Here is an 18,318-nt window from a genome sequence, read left to right as displayed (position 1 = left end):
TATCTATGTCTAAGGCCAATGTGGCGTGTTACAGGAGTGAGTATCTTGCCACCCTCTGAACAGTAGAGATGGTCCCCTATTCTTTGACCTAGTTCACGGATGGTTTTGCCTACATAGAAAGCAGAGCATTGACATTGCATCAAATAGACTACTCCCCGTGTGGAGCAGTCAGCATATCGATTAAGTCTGTGTGATTGACCGTTAGGTAGTGAGGTGACCATGCCTTCCCTGATCCAGGGGCATCTGGGACAATGTCCACATGCATATGTCCCCGTAATTTGTGGGACTAGAGTGGTGTGTTCCCTATAGTGACTGGTGATCAACCGATCACGTAGTGATGTTGCTCTTCGGAATACCAATTCAGGAGAGTCCTTGACATATCTGGAGAGGATAGGATCTTCATCCAGTATATGCCAATTCCTCTCCAAAATTTTTCGTAATTGTACTGAGTTACTAGAGTATTGCGTGATAAATCTCACTGTCTGAGTATTCTCATGTGTTTTTTTGGGGTATAGCAAGTCAGCTCTGGATTGAGCTTGCGCTCGGTTGAAGGCTTTTCGTAGAATCTTACGGGAGTATCCTCGCTGTAGGAGTCTATCCCGTAATTTTTTAGACTCTACCAAAAAGTCTGCATCTAATGTACAGTTGCGACGGGTTCGCAGATATTGTGCGTAGGGGATACTATTCTTTAGGGATTCAGGATGTAAACTGGATGCATGCAGTAGCATATTGCCTGCACTTGGCTTCCTATAGAGATTAGTGATGATGTGTCCATCATCTTCTCTTTTGATTTCAACATCAAGAAAGACAATTTGCCTGTCATGTATGTTATGGGTAAATTTGAGGTTGAATTCGTTCACGTTCATGGCAGATAACATAGCGTCTAGTTCGTTGCGTGTACCCGTCCATATAATTAGGAGGTCGTCAATATAGCGAAACCAGCACAGTAGGTATTTTAGCCACTGTGCATATTGTTCATTGGCGAAAATGTATCTTTCCCAACTTCCAAGAAATAGATTCGCATACGAGGGGGCGCAACAGGTCCCCATTGCGACCCCTTGAATCTGCAAATAGGTCTTGTCCATGAACGTGAAGAAATTCCTAGTCAAAATAAATCTTAATAAAGATAAAATGAAATCATTGTGAGACCAAGTGGAACGATCTTGCTCATACAAAAAAGACTTGACCGACCGGATGCCCTCCTCGTGCGGTATACTCGAGTACAATGCCTCGATATCAACCGCCACGAGGAGGGCATCCGGGGGTGTATAGATGTCCTCAAGGTGGCGTAGGAGATCGGGAGTGTCCTGAATGTAAGATGGTAAACTCTGCACAAAGGGGCGCAAAAAAGCGTCCACATATCGGCTGGCATGCTCTGACATGGATCCAATGCCGGAGACAATGGGTCTCCCCGGAGGCCTAGATAAATTCTTATGGATTTTAGGAAGTGTGTACATAGTTGGGGTTCTGGGGTGTAGAACACGCAGATACTCATATGTGTGTAGAACATGTGTGTAGAATATGTGTGTAGAACACGCAGATACTCATATGTGTCTTTGTCTATAGTGTCTATAGTGCCTGCCAGACACAATGGTGGATATTCGTCTGATGACCCTTTGGGCAAAAGACGACCACAGACACCCACAGCTAGCACTTCAGATTTAACACCTACACTCCAGAAAATCCTTACCACTAATATTTTGCCTAATACTAAACAATCTAACACCAATGAGAATGGTTTTTTAGATGTCTCACTAGGAGCCATCCCGAAAACCAAAAAACAGACCAAACTAAAAGATTTTGTCACATTGACACCGACACAAACCCCACCATCACAGAAATAAATCAAGACTGTTTCAATATTATCAATCTCACAGATATACCCCTCACCCCGGATCAGACCACCGTCTTACAATTAGGTTTGGGATTTTGTCCTTCACAATCAATCAATATATATGACACTATTAAAGATTTATACCTGTTTGCTCGCAACTTGACCTACAAGTACATTTTCGATGCTGACCGCCAAAAGAAAAAGCTTGAATTGGCTCTTACCGAGCAAATCAAACATTTCTCAATGGATGAGTTCCGGGCTCTCCGGGATCTGATGCTCCTCTATGAAGAGGGTTCCTCAGACCCCGGGGAGCCTAGTGCTACATCCATTGTCACACCTTCTCTACAATCTGTTCCTCCAATTTTTAAATCCAAATCCACGAAATTTCCTGATCTATCTATTTGTCCAAAGATCTGGGCATTTGTTTGCCAGGTGATCCGTGATCTCAAACGGAAACGTTGGCAACCAATGCCCCAGAATCTAACCTCCAATTTAAAAGCAGCTCTAAAACAACTACAATCCAACCATGATATTATCATTAAACCCTCTGACAAAGGGGGAAACGTGGTAATCATGACACATCCACAATACCAGACGATGTGCTTAGATGTGCTTAACAATGAGTCGTGGTATCTCCCTATACAACCTGAACTAACAAATACTTTTCAAAACGAACTACAGAATTTATGTCTGAATGCCTATCTGGTAGGCACTATAGACAAAGACACATATGAGTATCTGCGTGTTCTACACCCCAGAACCCCAACTATGTACACACTTCCTAAAATCCATAAGAATTTATCTAGGCCTCCGGGGAGACCCATTGTCTCCGGCATTGGATCCATGTCAGAGCATGCCAGCCGATATGTGGACGCTTTTTTGCGCCCCTTTGTGCAGAGTTTACCATCTTACATTCAGGACACTCCCGATCTCCTACGCCACCTTGAGGACATCTATACACCCCCGGATGCCCTCCTCGTGGCGGTTGATATCGAGGCATTGTACTCGAGTATACCGCACGAGGAGGGCATCCGGTCGGTCAAGTCTTTTTTGTATGAGCAAGATCGTTCCACTTGGTCTCACAATGATTTCATTTTATCTTTATTAAGATTTATTTTGACTAGGAATTTCTTCACGTTCATGGACAAGACCTATTTGCAGATTCAAGGGGTCGCAATGGGGACCTGTTGCGCCCCCTCGTATGCGAATCTATTTCTTGGAAGTTGGGAAAGATACATTTTCGCCAATGAACAATATGCACAGTGGCTAAAATACCTACTGTGCTGGTTTCGCTATATTGACGACCTCCTAATTATATGGACGGGTACACGCAACGAACTAGACGCTATGTTATCTGCCATGAACGTGAACGAATTCAACCTCAAATTTACCCATAACATACATGACAGGCAAATTGTCTTTCTTGATGTTGAAATCAAAAGAGAAGATGATGGACACATCATCACTAATCTCTATAGGAAGCCAAGTGCAGGCAATATGCTACTGCATGCATCCAGTTTACATCCTGAATCCCTAAAGAATAGTATCCCCTACGCACAATATCTGCGAACCCGTCGCAACTGTACATTAGATGCAGACTTTTTGGTAGAGTCTAAAAAATTACGGGATAGACTCCTACAGCGAGGATACTCCCGTAAGATTCTACGAAAAGCCTTCAACCGAGCGCAAGCTCAATCCAGAGCTGACTTGCTATACCCCAAAAAAACACATGAGAATACTCAGACAGTGAGATTTATCACGCAATACTCTAGTAACTCAGTACAATTACGAAAAATTTTGGAGAGGAATTGGCATATACTGGATGAAGATCCTATCCTCTCCAGATATGTCAAGGACTCTCCTGAATTGGTATTCCGAAGAGCAACATCACTACGTGATCGGTTGATCACCAGTCACTATAGGGAACACACCACTCTAGTCCCACAAATTACGGGGACATATGCATGTGGACATTGTCCCAGATGCCCCTGGATCAGGGAAGGCATGGTCACCTCACTACCTAACGGTCAATCACACAGACTTAATCGATATGCTGACTGCTCCACACGGGGAGTAGTCTATTTGATGCAATGTCAATGCTCTGCTTTCTATGTAGGCAAAACCATCCGTGAACTAGGTCAAAGAATAGGGGACCATCTCTACTGTTCAGAGGGTGGCAAGATACTCACTCCTGTAACACGCCACATTGGCCTTAGCCATAGATACAATAACACATGTATATCCTTTAGAGTTTTAGAAGTAATTCCCCCAGACCCCAGAGGGGGTAACTGGGATCGTCGCATTCTCCAACGAGAAACACTTTGGATTGAGAGGCTCAATGCCCTCTCATATCCTGGTTTAAACGAGGCACATTCCTACAAGTCATTTCTATAGATATATGGTTGGTAGTTTGATTGTCCGGTTTCTCTCCTGCTACATTCTCTTTCTTTTCCCCCCTCCCCCATCAGGGCTTCCCCTTCATTTTTCTTCCCTTCCCCCACCCCCCTTCTTTTTCCTTCCCTCTTTTCCCTCTTCTTTCCCTTCCCCCCTCCTATTTCTTTTCCACTCCTTTCCTTTTCCCCTTCCTTTTTCCTTTTCCCTCCCTCTTCCCTTCTTTTCCCCCCCCCTCCCCCCCTTTCTTTATTTTCCCATTTCTTTCTGTCCCCACCCTGTTCTTCCAATTGATCCATTATCCTATGATATTCATGAGCTTGATTCCCAATATGGGAAATATCAGGCTCCATACCTGGGAAGCAGCTTATCCCAGAAGGTTATGCAACTGTCTCAAACCCCCTATTATTTGAAATTATGTTTATGTTAACTATGTTGTTTTGTCCATTTGTTTTCAATAATAATATTTCTCCATATGATTTAATGTATACATGTAAAATCTTGTTATTGTATATCAATTATCTGTTGGTTATGGTCACAGAGGTATAGCGCCACTTGGCATTCATCTCCCCTGATTATCCCTTGTTCAGCAACCCGTACCCATTTCCATCACCATCTATGGATGGGAGGATCCTGCTGGATGTTCCCCATGGCGGGCATGTGACGCCCGTCTGGGTACACACTTAGTATGTGTCCCTGAGCCATGGTGTAGTGTCTGGGTACCGACACTGCTGACAGTCCCTGGATATCCGGTGACTCGTCTACGTCGGCGCCGCAGACACACCCATTGGCTATGCGCAGTACGTCACATCCGGCGCATCTTGATGAGCCGGTTTGTGTACAAGCGCATTCGGAGCGTCTGCCCCGAACACAGCTATCATGTGGCCGGCTGATTACCGACCCAGCTGTGTTTGGGGTGGAGCGGTTCCTCATATAGGCGCCATCCCCACTGAGACACTCACTCGGCTACGGGATACCGGACTGCGAGGAGCGTTAGGTAAATATAGCACATGGCTTTATTATGCTGTCCTTCTCATTGGACTCTCTGCTGCTTATCATTCCAACACTATTACTCTTTGAGATACCTGGGCTCTTGTCATCCATTTATGGGTCCTTCTTGCCGTCCTGATTTCTTCACACCCCCATCCCTTTATGTATACTATTGTCACACCCCACGTTTCTTGCGATCATTTCACCTTCACTCTTTGGTTTTATCCACTCACTTTTGGTGATGCGTGCACTTGATTTAGGATCTCTTGTTTCAGTTTTGGTCTATCTATAGCACGTGGTGTCTACAGGCTATTCTCAAACTACTGAGATGGGTCCATCCTTCTTTTCACTTTTTCTCTGTAGCGTTCACGCATTGGCTTGAACCAAACACTTCAATATTGCGTTTTTTTCTGTCTCCTTATGGACATAAGGTTTGTTGGTCCTGATATCGACCCAATCTTCCGTTCACCAGTCCTGGCTACTCCAGCAGCCACCCCTTAGCCCTGTCATGAGACACTACAGGGGACATATACAAGCATACTGTATTTGGTAAGTTCTCCTCCTACTATGGAGCTGACATATACAAGCATGTACGCAATTATCCCATTTTGATTATACACTTTTCATTATCCAGAATACAGTTGCCTTACATGTTGTGATTTGGACCCCTATTTGTTGTGGACTGCTCCCATGTCCGCCGGGGGGGTACTAGTCCCAGTCGTGATCCCCTAGGTCTCCAGTTGCTTTTAGAACCGGCTATACAGGTGGGTTATATGTTGGCTGGCGCTTACCTCTGTTTTGACCTACCGTTATGAGATGTATTATGTGACATGTTTCCCAAATAGATATGCACTGACTTTACTTTCTCTTAATAACTCTAGTAGCATTGTTGATATACATACCCACGTTATTTGCCCCTGAGGAAGCGGTCACCCGCGAAACATGTCGGGCTGGGTTTGGGTTTAGACACCCAGGTCCATCACACCAGACCCACCAGTCTTACCATCTCTGGCAAAGGTCTGCAGTGGACAGCGTGATCTACACCCACCCTCCGTGGATATTTGGCTCTCCCAAAGCCTGTATATTGTATGTACTACCCAATTGCTCTGTATGCTGTAATATTATTAGTGTTTTGTCAACACGATAATAGTTACTTTTAAATGTTCTTCTTCTTTATTTTTGGTGTTGTATCAATAAAATTTGTGTATTTTTATATATATGTGGATTCTCTGCTATTTGTCTTGATGACAGTATCCCTTTAAAAGTCCCCTTGGCCCATCCATTTTCCTTTTCTACAATACTACACTAAAACCTGATCCATGGTGTATAAGAATCATAGTGTTACATTTTTCTAAAGGTGTAAGTTTGGGACCAAGGCCCATCTTCTAGAGCTATACCCAACATATTATTCTTCCCTTTGTTAAATAGAGCCCATGGCATTTATTGTAATAGTGAATGCCACATAGATGTAAGTAAGAGTCAAGTTACTTGGCATAGACTTCTCCCCACCCCAACTACAAAAGATCATAAGGCTTGTGCACATACCTCTTATGCTATATAAGCTGTAAAGTGCTGGAGTCATGCCACACATGTTTATCTAAGTGGTAAAAAAAACCCTGCTTCCCTAGCACAAATATTCCCTGGTATTGGCTTGAGGTGTTGAATGGGATGTCACTAAAAGGGTATTTTTCTACATATATGGTGGACATGCCCCAAGATTAAAAGCTTCTGGGAGTCTATTTCCCCTTTAATTCAGAATACTACCTACAAATATATTAAACCCATACTCCTCCACTACCTTTTCCATGCTGCGCCTTCCTCTTTCATGACCCCACATCTTCTTACCACAGTTATGAGTCTCATTCCACGATTTTGGAAACAGCCAATCTGCCCTACTTTTACTGACTGGAAGAGGGATGTCTACCAAATTATGAAAGCTGAAAGATTGGTCCACACTGCCAATGATACATTGAACAAATTTAGAGATATCTGGGTAGGGTGGATATGTTATTCATGTGCCTAACAAATTTCTGAGTTCCTTGTATTGTAGAGGCAAGACTATCTTATTTATTCTTGTGTAGGCCATTATATTACGAAAGAACACTAACTAGTTTTTGGACACGCCTGAATAATGTACCTCTAAACTTATTTGCCAGACCTTATGACCTGTCAGCTGTTGCCCATATGAAACAGCCCCAATAGGCACAATCTGGGGTCGAGTGTTACAGGAGCACCCATCCGGTCATGGAGAAATTGGACAACTTGGGCCCAAAATCCCCGCACACGCGGGCAGTGCCACAAGAGATGGTCAAATGTACCAGCCGACAGCAGACACTTAGGGCAGTGGGAAGCCTGGGCGGGACAAAACCTAGCCATGCGTTCAGGAGTGAGATATGCCCGGTGGAGGATACAGACATGGGTAAAACGGTCAGACATCTTGGGGGAGACAAATTTGGTGCCAAGCAAAATATCTTCCCAGTCCTCATCTAGAACCTCCCCCAACAATGGTTCCCACCTAGACTTAAGATGGTACGCAGCTTTAGTAGCCGCAGGGGTCACCAACATTTCATACAGTAGGGCAATCAGTTTACAATGATCCGTTCCCATGTGATCCCTAGTCAGGTCCAGCGGTTCCACAGCAGGGCACGTCACTGGGAACTGGGCCCGCAAAGCATGATGAAGTTGCATATAACAAAAAAACATGCTGGGTGGAAGGTTAAATTCCCGCTCTAGTTGACTATACGTTTTCACCGATCCCTGATGCATTACATGAGAGAGCAGGAAAACACCTTTAGAGATCCAAATCTTCGGATCAGGGAGCAGTAGGAGTTCGGGTAATGTTTTATTTAACCACAGCGGAGTATCAGCGTGGAAAGCTTCACATCCCATCTTTTGCATTGCCACATCCCAGATCCGCTTATAGTTATAGAGGAGACCCCCACGCAGAGGACACCTAGGAGACCCATGCACCCCCCGGAAAAGACCACAAAACGGGTGAGGGACATCAGCTCCAGAATCCATACAGACCAAAGATGGCACCGCAGATTATCCTGTTTATCAATGTGGAAAAAATGGGACAGCTGAACAGCTAAGTAATACAGGGGGAGATCCGGGACAGCAAGGCCTCCCAGGGAGGTAGGGAGTCGGAGCACACGCGAGGACAACTTGCGCCTGGAGGAGCCCCAAATGAAGGAGTTCCAGAGGGACTCCAAAACCTTAAAGTAACGGAGAGGCACATACACTGGGCAGTGGCAGAGGACATACAATATTTTAGGTAAAAGGATCTTTTAAGGAGACCTATACGCCCCATCACCCCTAAGGGAAGCCTAGCCCACGCTTGCAATTTAGCTTTAAACAGAGCGATAACTGGCTCAATGTTAAGGGAAACATATTCCGAGAGATCGCGAGAGACACATACTCCTAGATACTTAACCCTACTCACCCATTGCAGGGGCGAAGAGGCCTGATCCGAAGTAGGGGGGAAAACATCCATGGGAAGGATCTGAGATTTATTCCAATTAATGCGTAGGCCAGAAAACTGGCCAAAACGCTCAATAACTTGTAGAGCCGAAGCCAGGGAAGGACCCGCGTCAGAGAGGTACAAAAGCATATCATCAGCATACAGACTAACTGTTTTCACCAGCGGGCCGACACAGAGTCCCGCGATGCCCAGATGGGAGCGAAGCGCCTCCGCCAAGGGCTCCACCGCAAGCGCGTACAATAGGGGGAGACAGGGCACCCCTGACACGTGCCCCGAGAAAGAGGAAACACATCAGAAGTCCACCCATTCGCCAACACACGCGCCCGGGGGGCATCGTAGAAGATGGTCAACCACTTGATGAAGCGCGGGCCAAAACCAAAGACAGTGCCACAAACAGGTCCATTCGACAGAATCGAAGGCCTTTGCCACATCCAGTGAGACCACCACACGAGACCCTATCTGATCATGTGAGGCCTGGAAGTTCATAAAAAGGCGTCTGGTATTGTACGCAGTGTTTTTCGTGGGCATAAAACCGGTCTGGTCAGAATGTATCAACGTAAGGATAACTTGATTTAAGCGGAGAGCCAGAATTTTTGCCAGAATTTTTACATCAGTCTGTAAGAGAGATATAGGTCTGTACAATTCAGGTAGGAGAAGATCCTTCCCCGGCTTCGGGAGCAGTACTATAAGAGCCTAACGCCTAGAATCCGGCAAAGCAGCTCCCTCAAATATGGATTGATATAGGGCCAGAAGTCTGGGAACAAGGGTAGAGGAGAAGTGAGTATAAAACTCTATCGGGAGCCCATCTATACCCGGGGCCTTACAACGGGCAAAGCTAGAGATTGCCACCTGCACCTCTTCAGCAGAAAAGTGGGCCTCAAGGGCCGCCACCTGGTCTGCCGAGAGCTGAGGAAGGGAAAGATCAGCAAATAAGGTGAGCAGTTCGGGGGGATCATAGGCCACCTTAGAGGAGTACGTGTCACAGAAAAACTCGGCAAACATGCAAGCAACCTGGGCAGCATCACTAACCATAGAGCCGTCCAGGGCAGCCAGAGAGATAACAACGGGGGACGGGCCTCCAAATGAGCCAGGTACGCCAAAAGCCTACCCGGACGCTCACCCTGCTCAAAAATACGCTGTCTAGCAAAGAAAATTTTATGGCGGGCTCTTTCATAGCTAAGCTGCTCAGCCACCCGTGTCTGTAATCTAAGGCTAGCTAGGGCTTCCGGAGTCTGCGCTAAAGCATACCGAGCCTCCTGAGAGGCCAGCTCCTCCAATATCTGGGCATAAGAGGCTTGAGACTGCTGCTTGAATTTAGAGATAACATCCAAAATGTGTAAATGCGCATGGGACTTAAACGCATCCCACACCGTCAGGACATCTGAGGTGCCATCATTGAACTCAAAAAACGAGTCCCATTCTGTTCCCATGGATTCAGTGTCAGGGATCACATCAAGCCAAAACGGATTGAGACGCCAGTTACTGCGTGGGGGTCTGGACAATAACATCCAGGACCACCCAGTAAGGGGCGTGATCAGACAGGATACGGGGGCAAAAACCCGCCGCCCGCAGATGAGGAGCAAGCTGTGGAGAAATAAAAATATAATCGATGTGGGACATGGACGCTTGAGCTGCAGAAAAGCAGGAGTAAGCCCTTTTGTTGGGGTAAAGGTGATGCCATGTATCAATAAGGGAGAACTGAGCCACAACACGACCAAAGCGGGTCAATCCATCCGATGGCCGAACAGAGGAGTCAGAACCCACCCTGTCCAACATGAGGTCAATGGTCATGTTGAAATCCCCCAGCCAGACAACAGGCACTGAGGGGTGTTGGGCCATGAAGTCAAAACCCGCCCCAAGAGCAGCACCAGTAAATGGGGGAGGCACATAATACGCCATTAGCAACATAGGGGATCCAGTCAGAGTCACATGCAGAAAAACATAGCGACCCTGAGGATCGGTCTCCACCGAGCAAATGGGAGTGACTTAGCCACCAGCACAGAGACACCACGGGAATAGGAGCTGTACGTGGCGTGAAAGGCCCAACCCATCCACGGTTTCTTGAGTGCACGAACCAAAGAACCAGTGGCATGGGTTTCAACCAAGACAATAATATCAGCCGATTGGGCCTTCAAAAAAGTAAAAAGGGCCGCACGTTTAATTTTGTCCCTTGCGCCACGGACATTCCAAAGCAATACCTTCAGTGGGGCCATGGGAACAGGAACAAAATATCAGAAGGAGAGCACACATCAGTGGAGACAGAGCCTGCAGGGAGGCACAGCATAAGAATACATAATACAACAGGGAAATGCATGATAAGAAAAATAAAAAAACAGGAGCATATCGCACAATAGGGAAATATGCACACAAGGCAGTAGTGTAAGTGGTCCATATGCAGTACACAAAAAGCATCCATAAAAAATAAAACCCTAACCCACCCAGCTCTACACCAACCCCAACATGTATGAGCATACAACCCAGAACAAAGAGTCCGAACAAAAACTGGAGGAGAATTGCACCAGCCATGGTGAAGACCCCGAAGGATCCAACACAGCCACAGCCGGGGTACCAAGCTTGAAAAAACAAGTGCCCAATACGAGGTGGCAACATGGGCACGTAGCAGCCGGGGGGCAACAATACTCTGAAGAACAAAAGAGGTCACTTGACGCATCCGGTTAGCATCTCCCAGGGTAAATGACATCCAGGGGCCGTGCAGGTAGAACAAACCGGAGGTGAGACCGCTCGGCAGTCTGTTGAAAGTCCATCAGGCAGGCAGGAAAAACAAAAAAGGTAAACGGCATCCAAACAAAAAAAAGAGAGGGGAGAAGGAGTGTCCAGGAGCAAGGACAACAGTTAAAGGTCATAGCAGGTAGTCACCCCAAAACCCCCAGCAGGCACAAACAGTGAGATATAGGCCCCAACGATAAGAGCCCCAGGCAATCCATAACAGCCACGAACAGTAAAAGAGAGGCACAGCGGGAGGGAGTCAGGAGAAAGTCAGAGCACTTACATCTCAAGCAGGGCGCAGTCTGTCCAGCCACACCACAGCCTCATCCGGGTCTTCAAAAAAGTGTACCCGGTCCTCGCCAACCACTCTAAGCCGGGCCTGGAACAACATAGCTTACTTCAAATTGCAGGCACATATTCTCCGCTTGATATCCACAAACTTGCCCCGAAGCCGCTGGACCTCTGCAGAAAAGTCAGGAAAAGCTAACACTTGGGTGTTGAGATGGGGAATATTGCCCTTATCCCGGGCCAGGCGAAGGATAACATCACGATCCCTGTAGGTGAGGAATTTTGCTATGAACACCCGTGGAGGAGCCCCCCGGGGGCGCCGGTTTGGACGGCACACGATGGCCCCGCTCCACCACAAAGGACTGAGAGAAGGGTTCACTGCCGTAGGTAGCAACAAGCAGGTCCTTGAGGAAGGTGGCCGGGGAGGCCCCCTCAGTACTCTCAGGCAGGCCAACAAATCTCAAATTATTGCGGCGCATGCGATTTTCTAAATCATCCTGTTTAGCCAACAGCTGGGTGATGTGGCGTTCGGCCTGATCAGAGGAGGCCCTTAGAGGGGGGACCGCATCTTCCACATGGCCCAGGCGGCGCTCAGTCTCAGAAACCTGTTCCCAGAGCCGCTGCATGTCTTGCCAGATGAGAGAGACATCGATTTTCATCTCCTCGATTTTCGCCGTCAGGGTCGCCTGGCAGGTCGAGATGGCATCCAGGACCTGTGCAAGGTCAGTGGCGGGAGGAGGCAGACTGGTCAGCGCCATTTTCCGGCGGAGACTCCTTGTCTTTGTGCCGGAATTTGTCCAGCTTAGCGGCGGCTTCGGACTTCTGCCGAGGGGGAGACATACTGCCACCGGGTCCGTGCAGGAATAGAAGCCGATACAGGGTAAGTCAAGTGTCAGATAGGAAGCAGGATCGTAGAATCAGGATGATGCCGGTGGAGCTCACGGACAGTGCGTCCTACTCCATTGAGCTTCAGGCCACGCCCCTTGTTTTTCTCTTTTACTGTGATTGATTGGAGTCCAAGCTGTGTCATACACTTAAAAGTCACTAAAAACATGGATCTAATCTAGGTTTGAGGTTTATGTAATTCACAACATGTTATTTTTGTTTCATTTTAGGCATATCAGAGGCCAACCAATGTGGTTCCATCCAGGCCAGCATACCCATCAGTTCCACCACAGGTATACTACTACTCTATTGTATACTCTAGGCTTGTCTGATACTATCATGGAAATCAGAAAGATTGTTTTAATTCCAACTAATCAGATTTCCAAAGCACAATGCAGCTGTTTCAGTATTGGTTGTTGCATGGGACTATCAATCCAGTGATGCAGAATTCATAGTGAAATTAGCTGAGCTGTCAATGCACACAGGCATACATTTACAGCAAAATGCCTACCCAGTATTTAAAAAGAAAAATTTCATTTTTTATCCAAGGAAACATTACTTGAAATTCTTCTTAGCCTCACACACAATGTCGCGGGATGAATGATTTTATTACATTAAAGTATACAAGACTACACTAAAACCTGATCCATGTTGTATAAGAATCATAATGTTACTTTTTTCTAAATGTGTAAGTTTGGGACAAAGGCCCATCTTCTAGAACTATACCCTACATATTATTCTTCCCTTTGTTAAATAGAGCCCATGGCATTTTAATTGTAATAGGGGATGACACATAGATGTACGCAAGAGAAGTCAAGTTACTTGGTGTAGACTTCTCCGAACCTCAACTACAAAAGATCATAAGGCTTGCACACACCTCTTATGCTATATAAGCTGTAAAGTGCAGTAGTCATGCTACTAATTTTTATCTAAGTGGTAAAAAAACCCTGCTTGCCTAGCAAAAATATTCCTTGGTACTGGCTCGAGGTGTTGAATGGGATGTGACCAAGAGGGTATTTTTTACATATATGGTGGACATGCCCCAAGATTAAAAGCTTCTGGGAGTCTATTTCCCCTTTAATTCAGAAGACTACCTACAAATATATTAAACCCATACTCCTCCACTACCTTTTCCATGCTGCGCCTTCCTCTTTCATGACCCCACATCTTCTTACCATGGTTAAGAGTCTCGTTCCAAGATTTTGGAAACAGCCAATCTGCCCTATTTTTACTGACTGGAAGAGGGATGTCTACCAAATTATGGAAGCTAAAAGATGGGTCCACACTGCCAATGATACATTGAACAAATTTAGAGATATCTGGGTTGGGTGGATATGTTATTCATGTGCCTAACAAATTTCTGAGTTCCTTGTATTGTAGAGGCAAGACTATCCTACTTATTCTTACACTAACTAGTTTTTGGACACGCCTGAATAATGTACCTCTAAACTTATTTGCCAGACCTTATGACCCTGTTGGCTGTAGCACATATGACCTTTTATTTATAGTTTTTCTCTTTTACTGTGATTGATTGGAGTCCAAGCTGTGTCATACAATTAAAAGTCACTAAAAACATGGATCTAATCTAGGTTTGAGGTTTATGTAATTCATAACATGTTATTTTTGTTTCATTTTAGGCAAATCAGAGGCCAACCAATGTGGTTCCATCCAGGCCAGCATACCCATCAGTTCCACCACAGGTATACTACTACTCTATTGCTATACTCTAGGCTTGTCTGATACTATCATGGAGATCAGAAAGATTGTTTTAATTCCAACTAATCAGATTTCCAAAGCACAATGCAGCTGTTTCAGTATTGGTTGTTGCATGGGACCATCAATCCAGCGATGCAGAATTCATAGTGAAATTAGCTGAGTTGTCAATGCACACAAGCATACATTTACAGCAAAATGCCTACCCAGTATTTAAAAAGAAAAATTTCAATTTTTATCTAAGGAAACATTACTTGAAATCACATTCTTCTTAGCCTCACACACAATGTCGCGGGATGAATGATTTTATTGCATTAAAGTATACAAGACTACACTAAAACCTGATCCATGGTGTATAAGAATCATAATGTTACTTTTTTCTAAATGTGTAAGTTTGGGACAAAGGCCCATCTTCTAGAGCTATACCCTACATATTATTATTCCCTTTGAGCCCATGGCATTTTAATGGTAATAAGGGATGACATATAGATGTACGCAAGAGAAGTCAAGTTACTTGGTGTAGACTTCTCCGAACCTCAACTACAAAAGATCTTAAGGCTTGCACACACCTCTTATGCTATATAAGCTGTAAAGTGCTGGAGTCATGCTACACATTTTTATCTAAGTGGTAAAAAAAACCCTGCTTGCCTAGCACAAATATTTCCTGGTACTGGCTCGAGGTGTTGAATGGGATGTTACCAAGAGGGTATTTTTTACATATATTGTGGACATGCCCCAAGATTAAAAGCTTCTGGGAGTCTATTTCCCCTTTAATTCAGAAGACTACCTACAAATATATTAAACCCATACCCCTCCACTACCTTTTCCATCCTGCGCCTTCCTCTTTCATGACCCCACATCTTCTTACCACGGTTAAGAGTCTCGTTCCAAGATTTTAGAAACAGCCAATCTGCCCTACTTTTACTGACTGAAAAAGGGAGATCTACCAAATTATGGAAGCTGAAAGATGGGTCCACACTGCCAATGATATAGTAAACAAATTTAGAAATATCTGGGTAGGGTGAATATGTTATTCGTGTGACCTAACAAATTTGTGAGTTCCTGGTATTGTGGAGGCAAGACTATCCTATTTATTCCTGTGTAGGCCTACATATTAGGAAATAACACTAACTAGTTTTTGTACATGCCTGAATAATGTACCTCTAAACTTATTTGCCAGACCTTATGACCCTGTCAGCTGTAGCACATATGACCTTTTATTTATAGTTTGTTTTTCCCCCTTTAAAGTGGAGCTCCAGGCTCATTAAAAAAAAAAAAATTAAAAGTCAGCAGTTGCAAATACGGTTATATTAGGACATTTACCTGTCCACAAATCCAGAGGTGTCTTCACCCCAGCCAAATTTTTCAATCAGCTGTCAGGTGCTGCCGTCACCATCTCTACCAAGGGAAAGTGGCAGTGAAGCCTTGCGGCTTCACTGCCAGTTCCCTACTGCACATGTGCGAAGTGCGCTGCACTTTGTAAATGGCCCGGCACAGGGGAAAGGAGGAGGGGGTCAAAACCAGGTACCCACTCCCCCCCAAAAAAGTACAAATAAGGCAAATAAGCAGCGCTTCCTCTTTTGGGTGAAGTCCAGCTTTAATGTTTTTTTTTTACCTGTTCTGATTTTTTATTGTCTACCTTTATTAAAGCCGAGATCTATCCTGATGCTAATATACACACCTATACAGCCACAGATCCAGCTGTAATGGCGAGAGCTTATGGGCAACTTGGAGTGGACATTGTTTACTGTCTGGTTTTGTCTATTTCTCTGATTGTATTCATAGAACTAACTTGACTGTTTGCATGGAATTATTTCCATGTGATTATTATAATGTCAGGTGATGTCAGACAACTGTTCATATTTTGTGAAGACTTTAATATAATATGATTATGAAAAGTCAAGCTCCAAGTTAGGCCTTCTAGTCCAGGGTTCCATCAAACCATAAAGTTCCTCAAGGGTTTGCTAATGGTTCCATGAGTGATGGCTGGTGGACCTCCCATTTGACCATGCTTGCTTATTTTTGGGCCTAATGCCACTTGGCAAAGTCAGGGGCATGATCTTTTTATAGCTATTTGTAAAGGGTGGCATTCTGACCACCACTGTATAGCTGGCCATGCACTTGAAGAATTAAGTTTGACATTTTTCATTTAAAGTGAAATTTAAAGGCAATTGTTTTTTTTTTTTTTATGTTTTAAACAGCAGTGACAACAAAATTTGAAGGACCAGGATTGAAAATGTTTCTTGAACCAAAGAGTTTCTAACATTGTATATGGTTTTCTTTGGAAAAGTTTATTTACTCCAAAATCAAACATTAAAAGCAAACTACATTTTGTAAATAAAGTACATTTGAATGACATTTGTCAAGTCATTAAATGTACTGAGAATTTTCGTAAGAATGTTAGTACAAATGTTTGTGCAAATGTTTATTTTGAAAATCAACTAGTGCATGACCAGCTTAAGGGGGACATTCTTTCCACTGGCCACCAATGTAATGGGCAATTTTCCCAGTGACCCCCTATGAATTGGTTTTAGCAAGGGTTTCCCAAGACCTGAGAATTATTTCAAGGTTTCCTCAGAAGTAAGAAAGTTTAGAAAAGCTGCTCTAAGTGGTAAAATAAAACAAGTTTAAAGGGGTGCACAGAAGTATTTTATTCATGCTTGCAGAGGTAACATCAGACAACTTATGGTGCCTTGGCTTTTTAAAAGTTTAAAAAGCAGTTCTGAGTGAGTTCTTTAACTACAAAGGTGAATCTCAGGAATATTTTGCTTAGTCGTAACTGTGCTGAGTAACCATCTAGGTACAGTGGCATATGTACAGTAAAACATGTGAAAGGGCCACAGTACAGAAACGTTAAATTCTTTGCAGTCAGGGCAGGTCTACAGACAGATATTCAGGAGGATCAAAAAAAATACAGACTTTACAGATCTCATCTACTCAAAACATTTTACATGGCAATAAACAGAACTTTGCCAAAATCTCAGGTTTACATTGCAGTCCCCAATGACTCTCTTATATATATATATATATATAATGACCAATTCCTTTTTTTTTTTTTTTTTTCAGGCAATAAAGCCAAATTACAGGCGATAAGAATGATGTACAGCAGAGGAAGAAAAATATTGTAAAAGCACCAAAAAAACTTTAAAAACACATCTCTATTCTGCATCGATACATATCATACCTTTTCATTTTTAAACTTCTAGAAATAACCAAGATTGTAGTGGCATAGTGTGCTTTTCTTCTCTTTTCCACAATTATAATTAATTTTATTTTATATTTATATAATTGTTATTCCTAATATGTTTACATTTTTATTATAAGTGAATTATATATTTCTAAAAGAACAAAGTATTTTTTATTACATGTTAATTCAAAGCTGAAACCAAATTTATACCTTGGATTTTGGCAAGGTAAAAAATAAATAGCCACTGGGGTTGATTTACTAGGAAAATAGAGACAATTCACTGTGCTCACTTTTTTTTTATTTCCTTTGCCCAGGAGGGCCCTGTTTGTGGAGCTTACAATCTAAAGGGAGGAGAGGATGGTACAAAAGGTAATAGCTGCGGGGAATGATCTGATGGAGGTGGCTTGGGTACAGTTCTTAGGTGGAGGTGGGGTAGGCTTTCCTGAATAAGTGAGATTTCAGGGACTGTCTAAAGGTGGACAGGGTAGGGGCTGACCAGACATACTGGGGCAGGGAGTTCCAGAGGATGGGTGCGGCTCTGGAGGCGAGCATGGGAGGAGGTAACAAGGGAGATAGGGAGCAGGAGATCTCGGGAGGAGCCGAGTTGATGATTTTGGCGATATCTGCACATGAGTTTGTTGATGTAGCTGGGGCGATGTTGTGGATGGCCTTGTTGATTGTGGTTAGTATATTGAATTTTTATACGATCAGGAGAAGCCAGTGAAGAGAATGGCAGAGAGGAGCAGTAGTCATGGATTGGTTAGTAAGGCATATTAGTCTAGCAGTAGCATTCATAATAGACTGAAATGAGGATAGCCTGTG

At 44.2% G+C, this 18,318-nt stretch overlaps 1 protein-coding gene across 1 annotated transcript in view; it reads left to right on the top strand.

The window, feature by feature from the left end:
* The window catches only part of LOC309553890 (zinc metalloproteinase-disintegrin-like VAP1), a 118,429-nt gene extending 100,769 nt beyond the window's left edge, over positions 1-17,660 (top strand). Inside the window, exon 23 of the mRNA XM_082255376.1 lies at positions 17,376-17,660. Within this exon, the coding sequence (XP_082111502.1) occupies positions 17,376-17,402 (27 nt within the window). The 3' untranslated portion in view covers positions 17,403-17,660. The remainder of the gene's footprint in view (positions 1-17,375) is intronic.
* The last annotated feature ends 658 nt before the right edge of the window (positions 17,661-18,318 follow it).

This window comes from Pelophylax lessonae (assembly GCF_965119305.1).
Source record: "Pelophylax lessonae genome assembly, chromosome: 4".
NCBI lineage: Eukaryota > Metazoa > Chordata > Amphibia > Anura > Ranidae > Pelophylax > Pelophylax lessonae.
The sequence above is the reverse complement of the archived record's forward strand: the minus strand, read 5'-3'. Positions and strand labels throughout refer to the sequence as shown.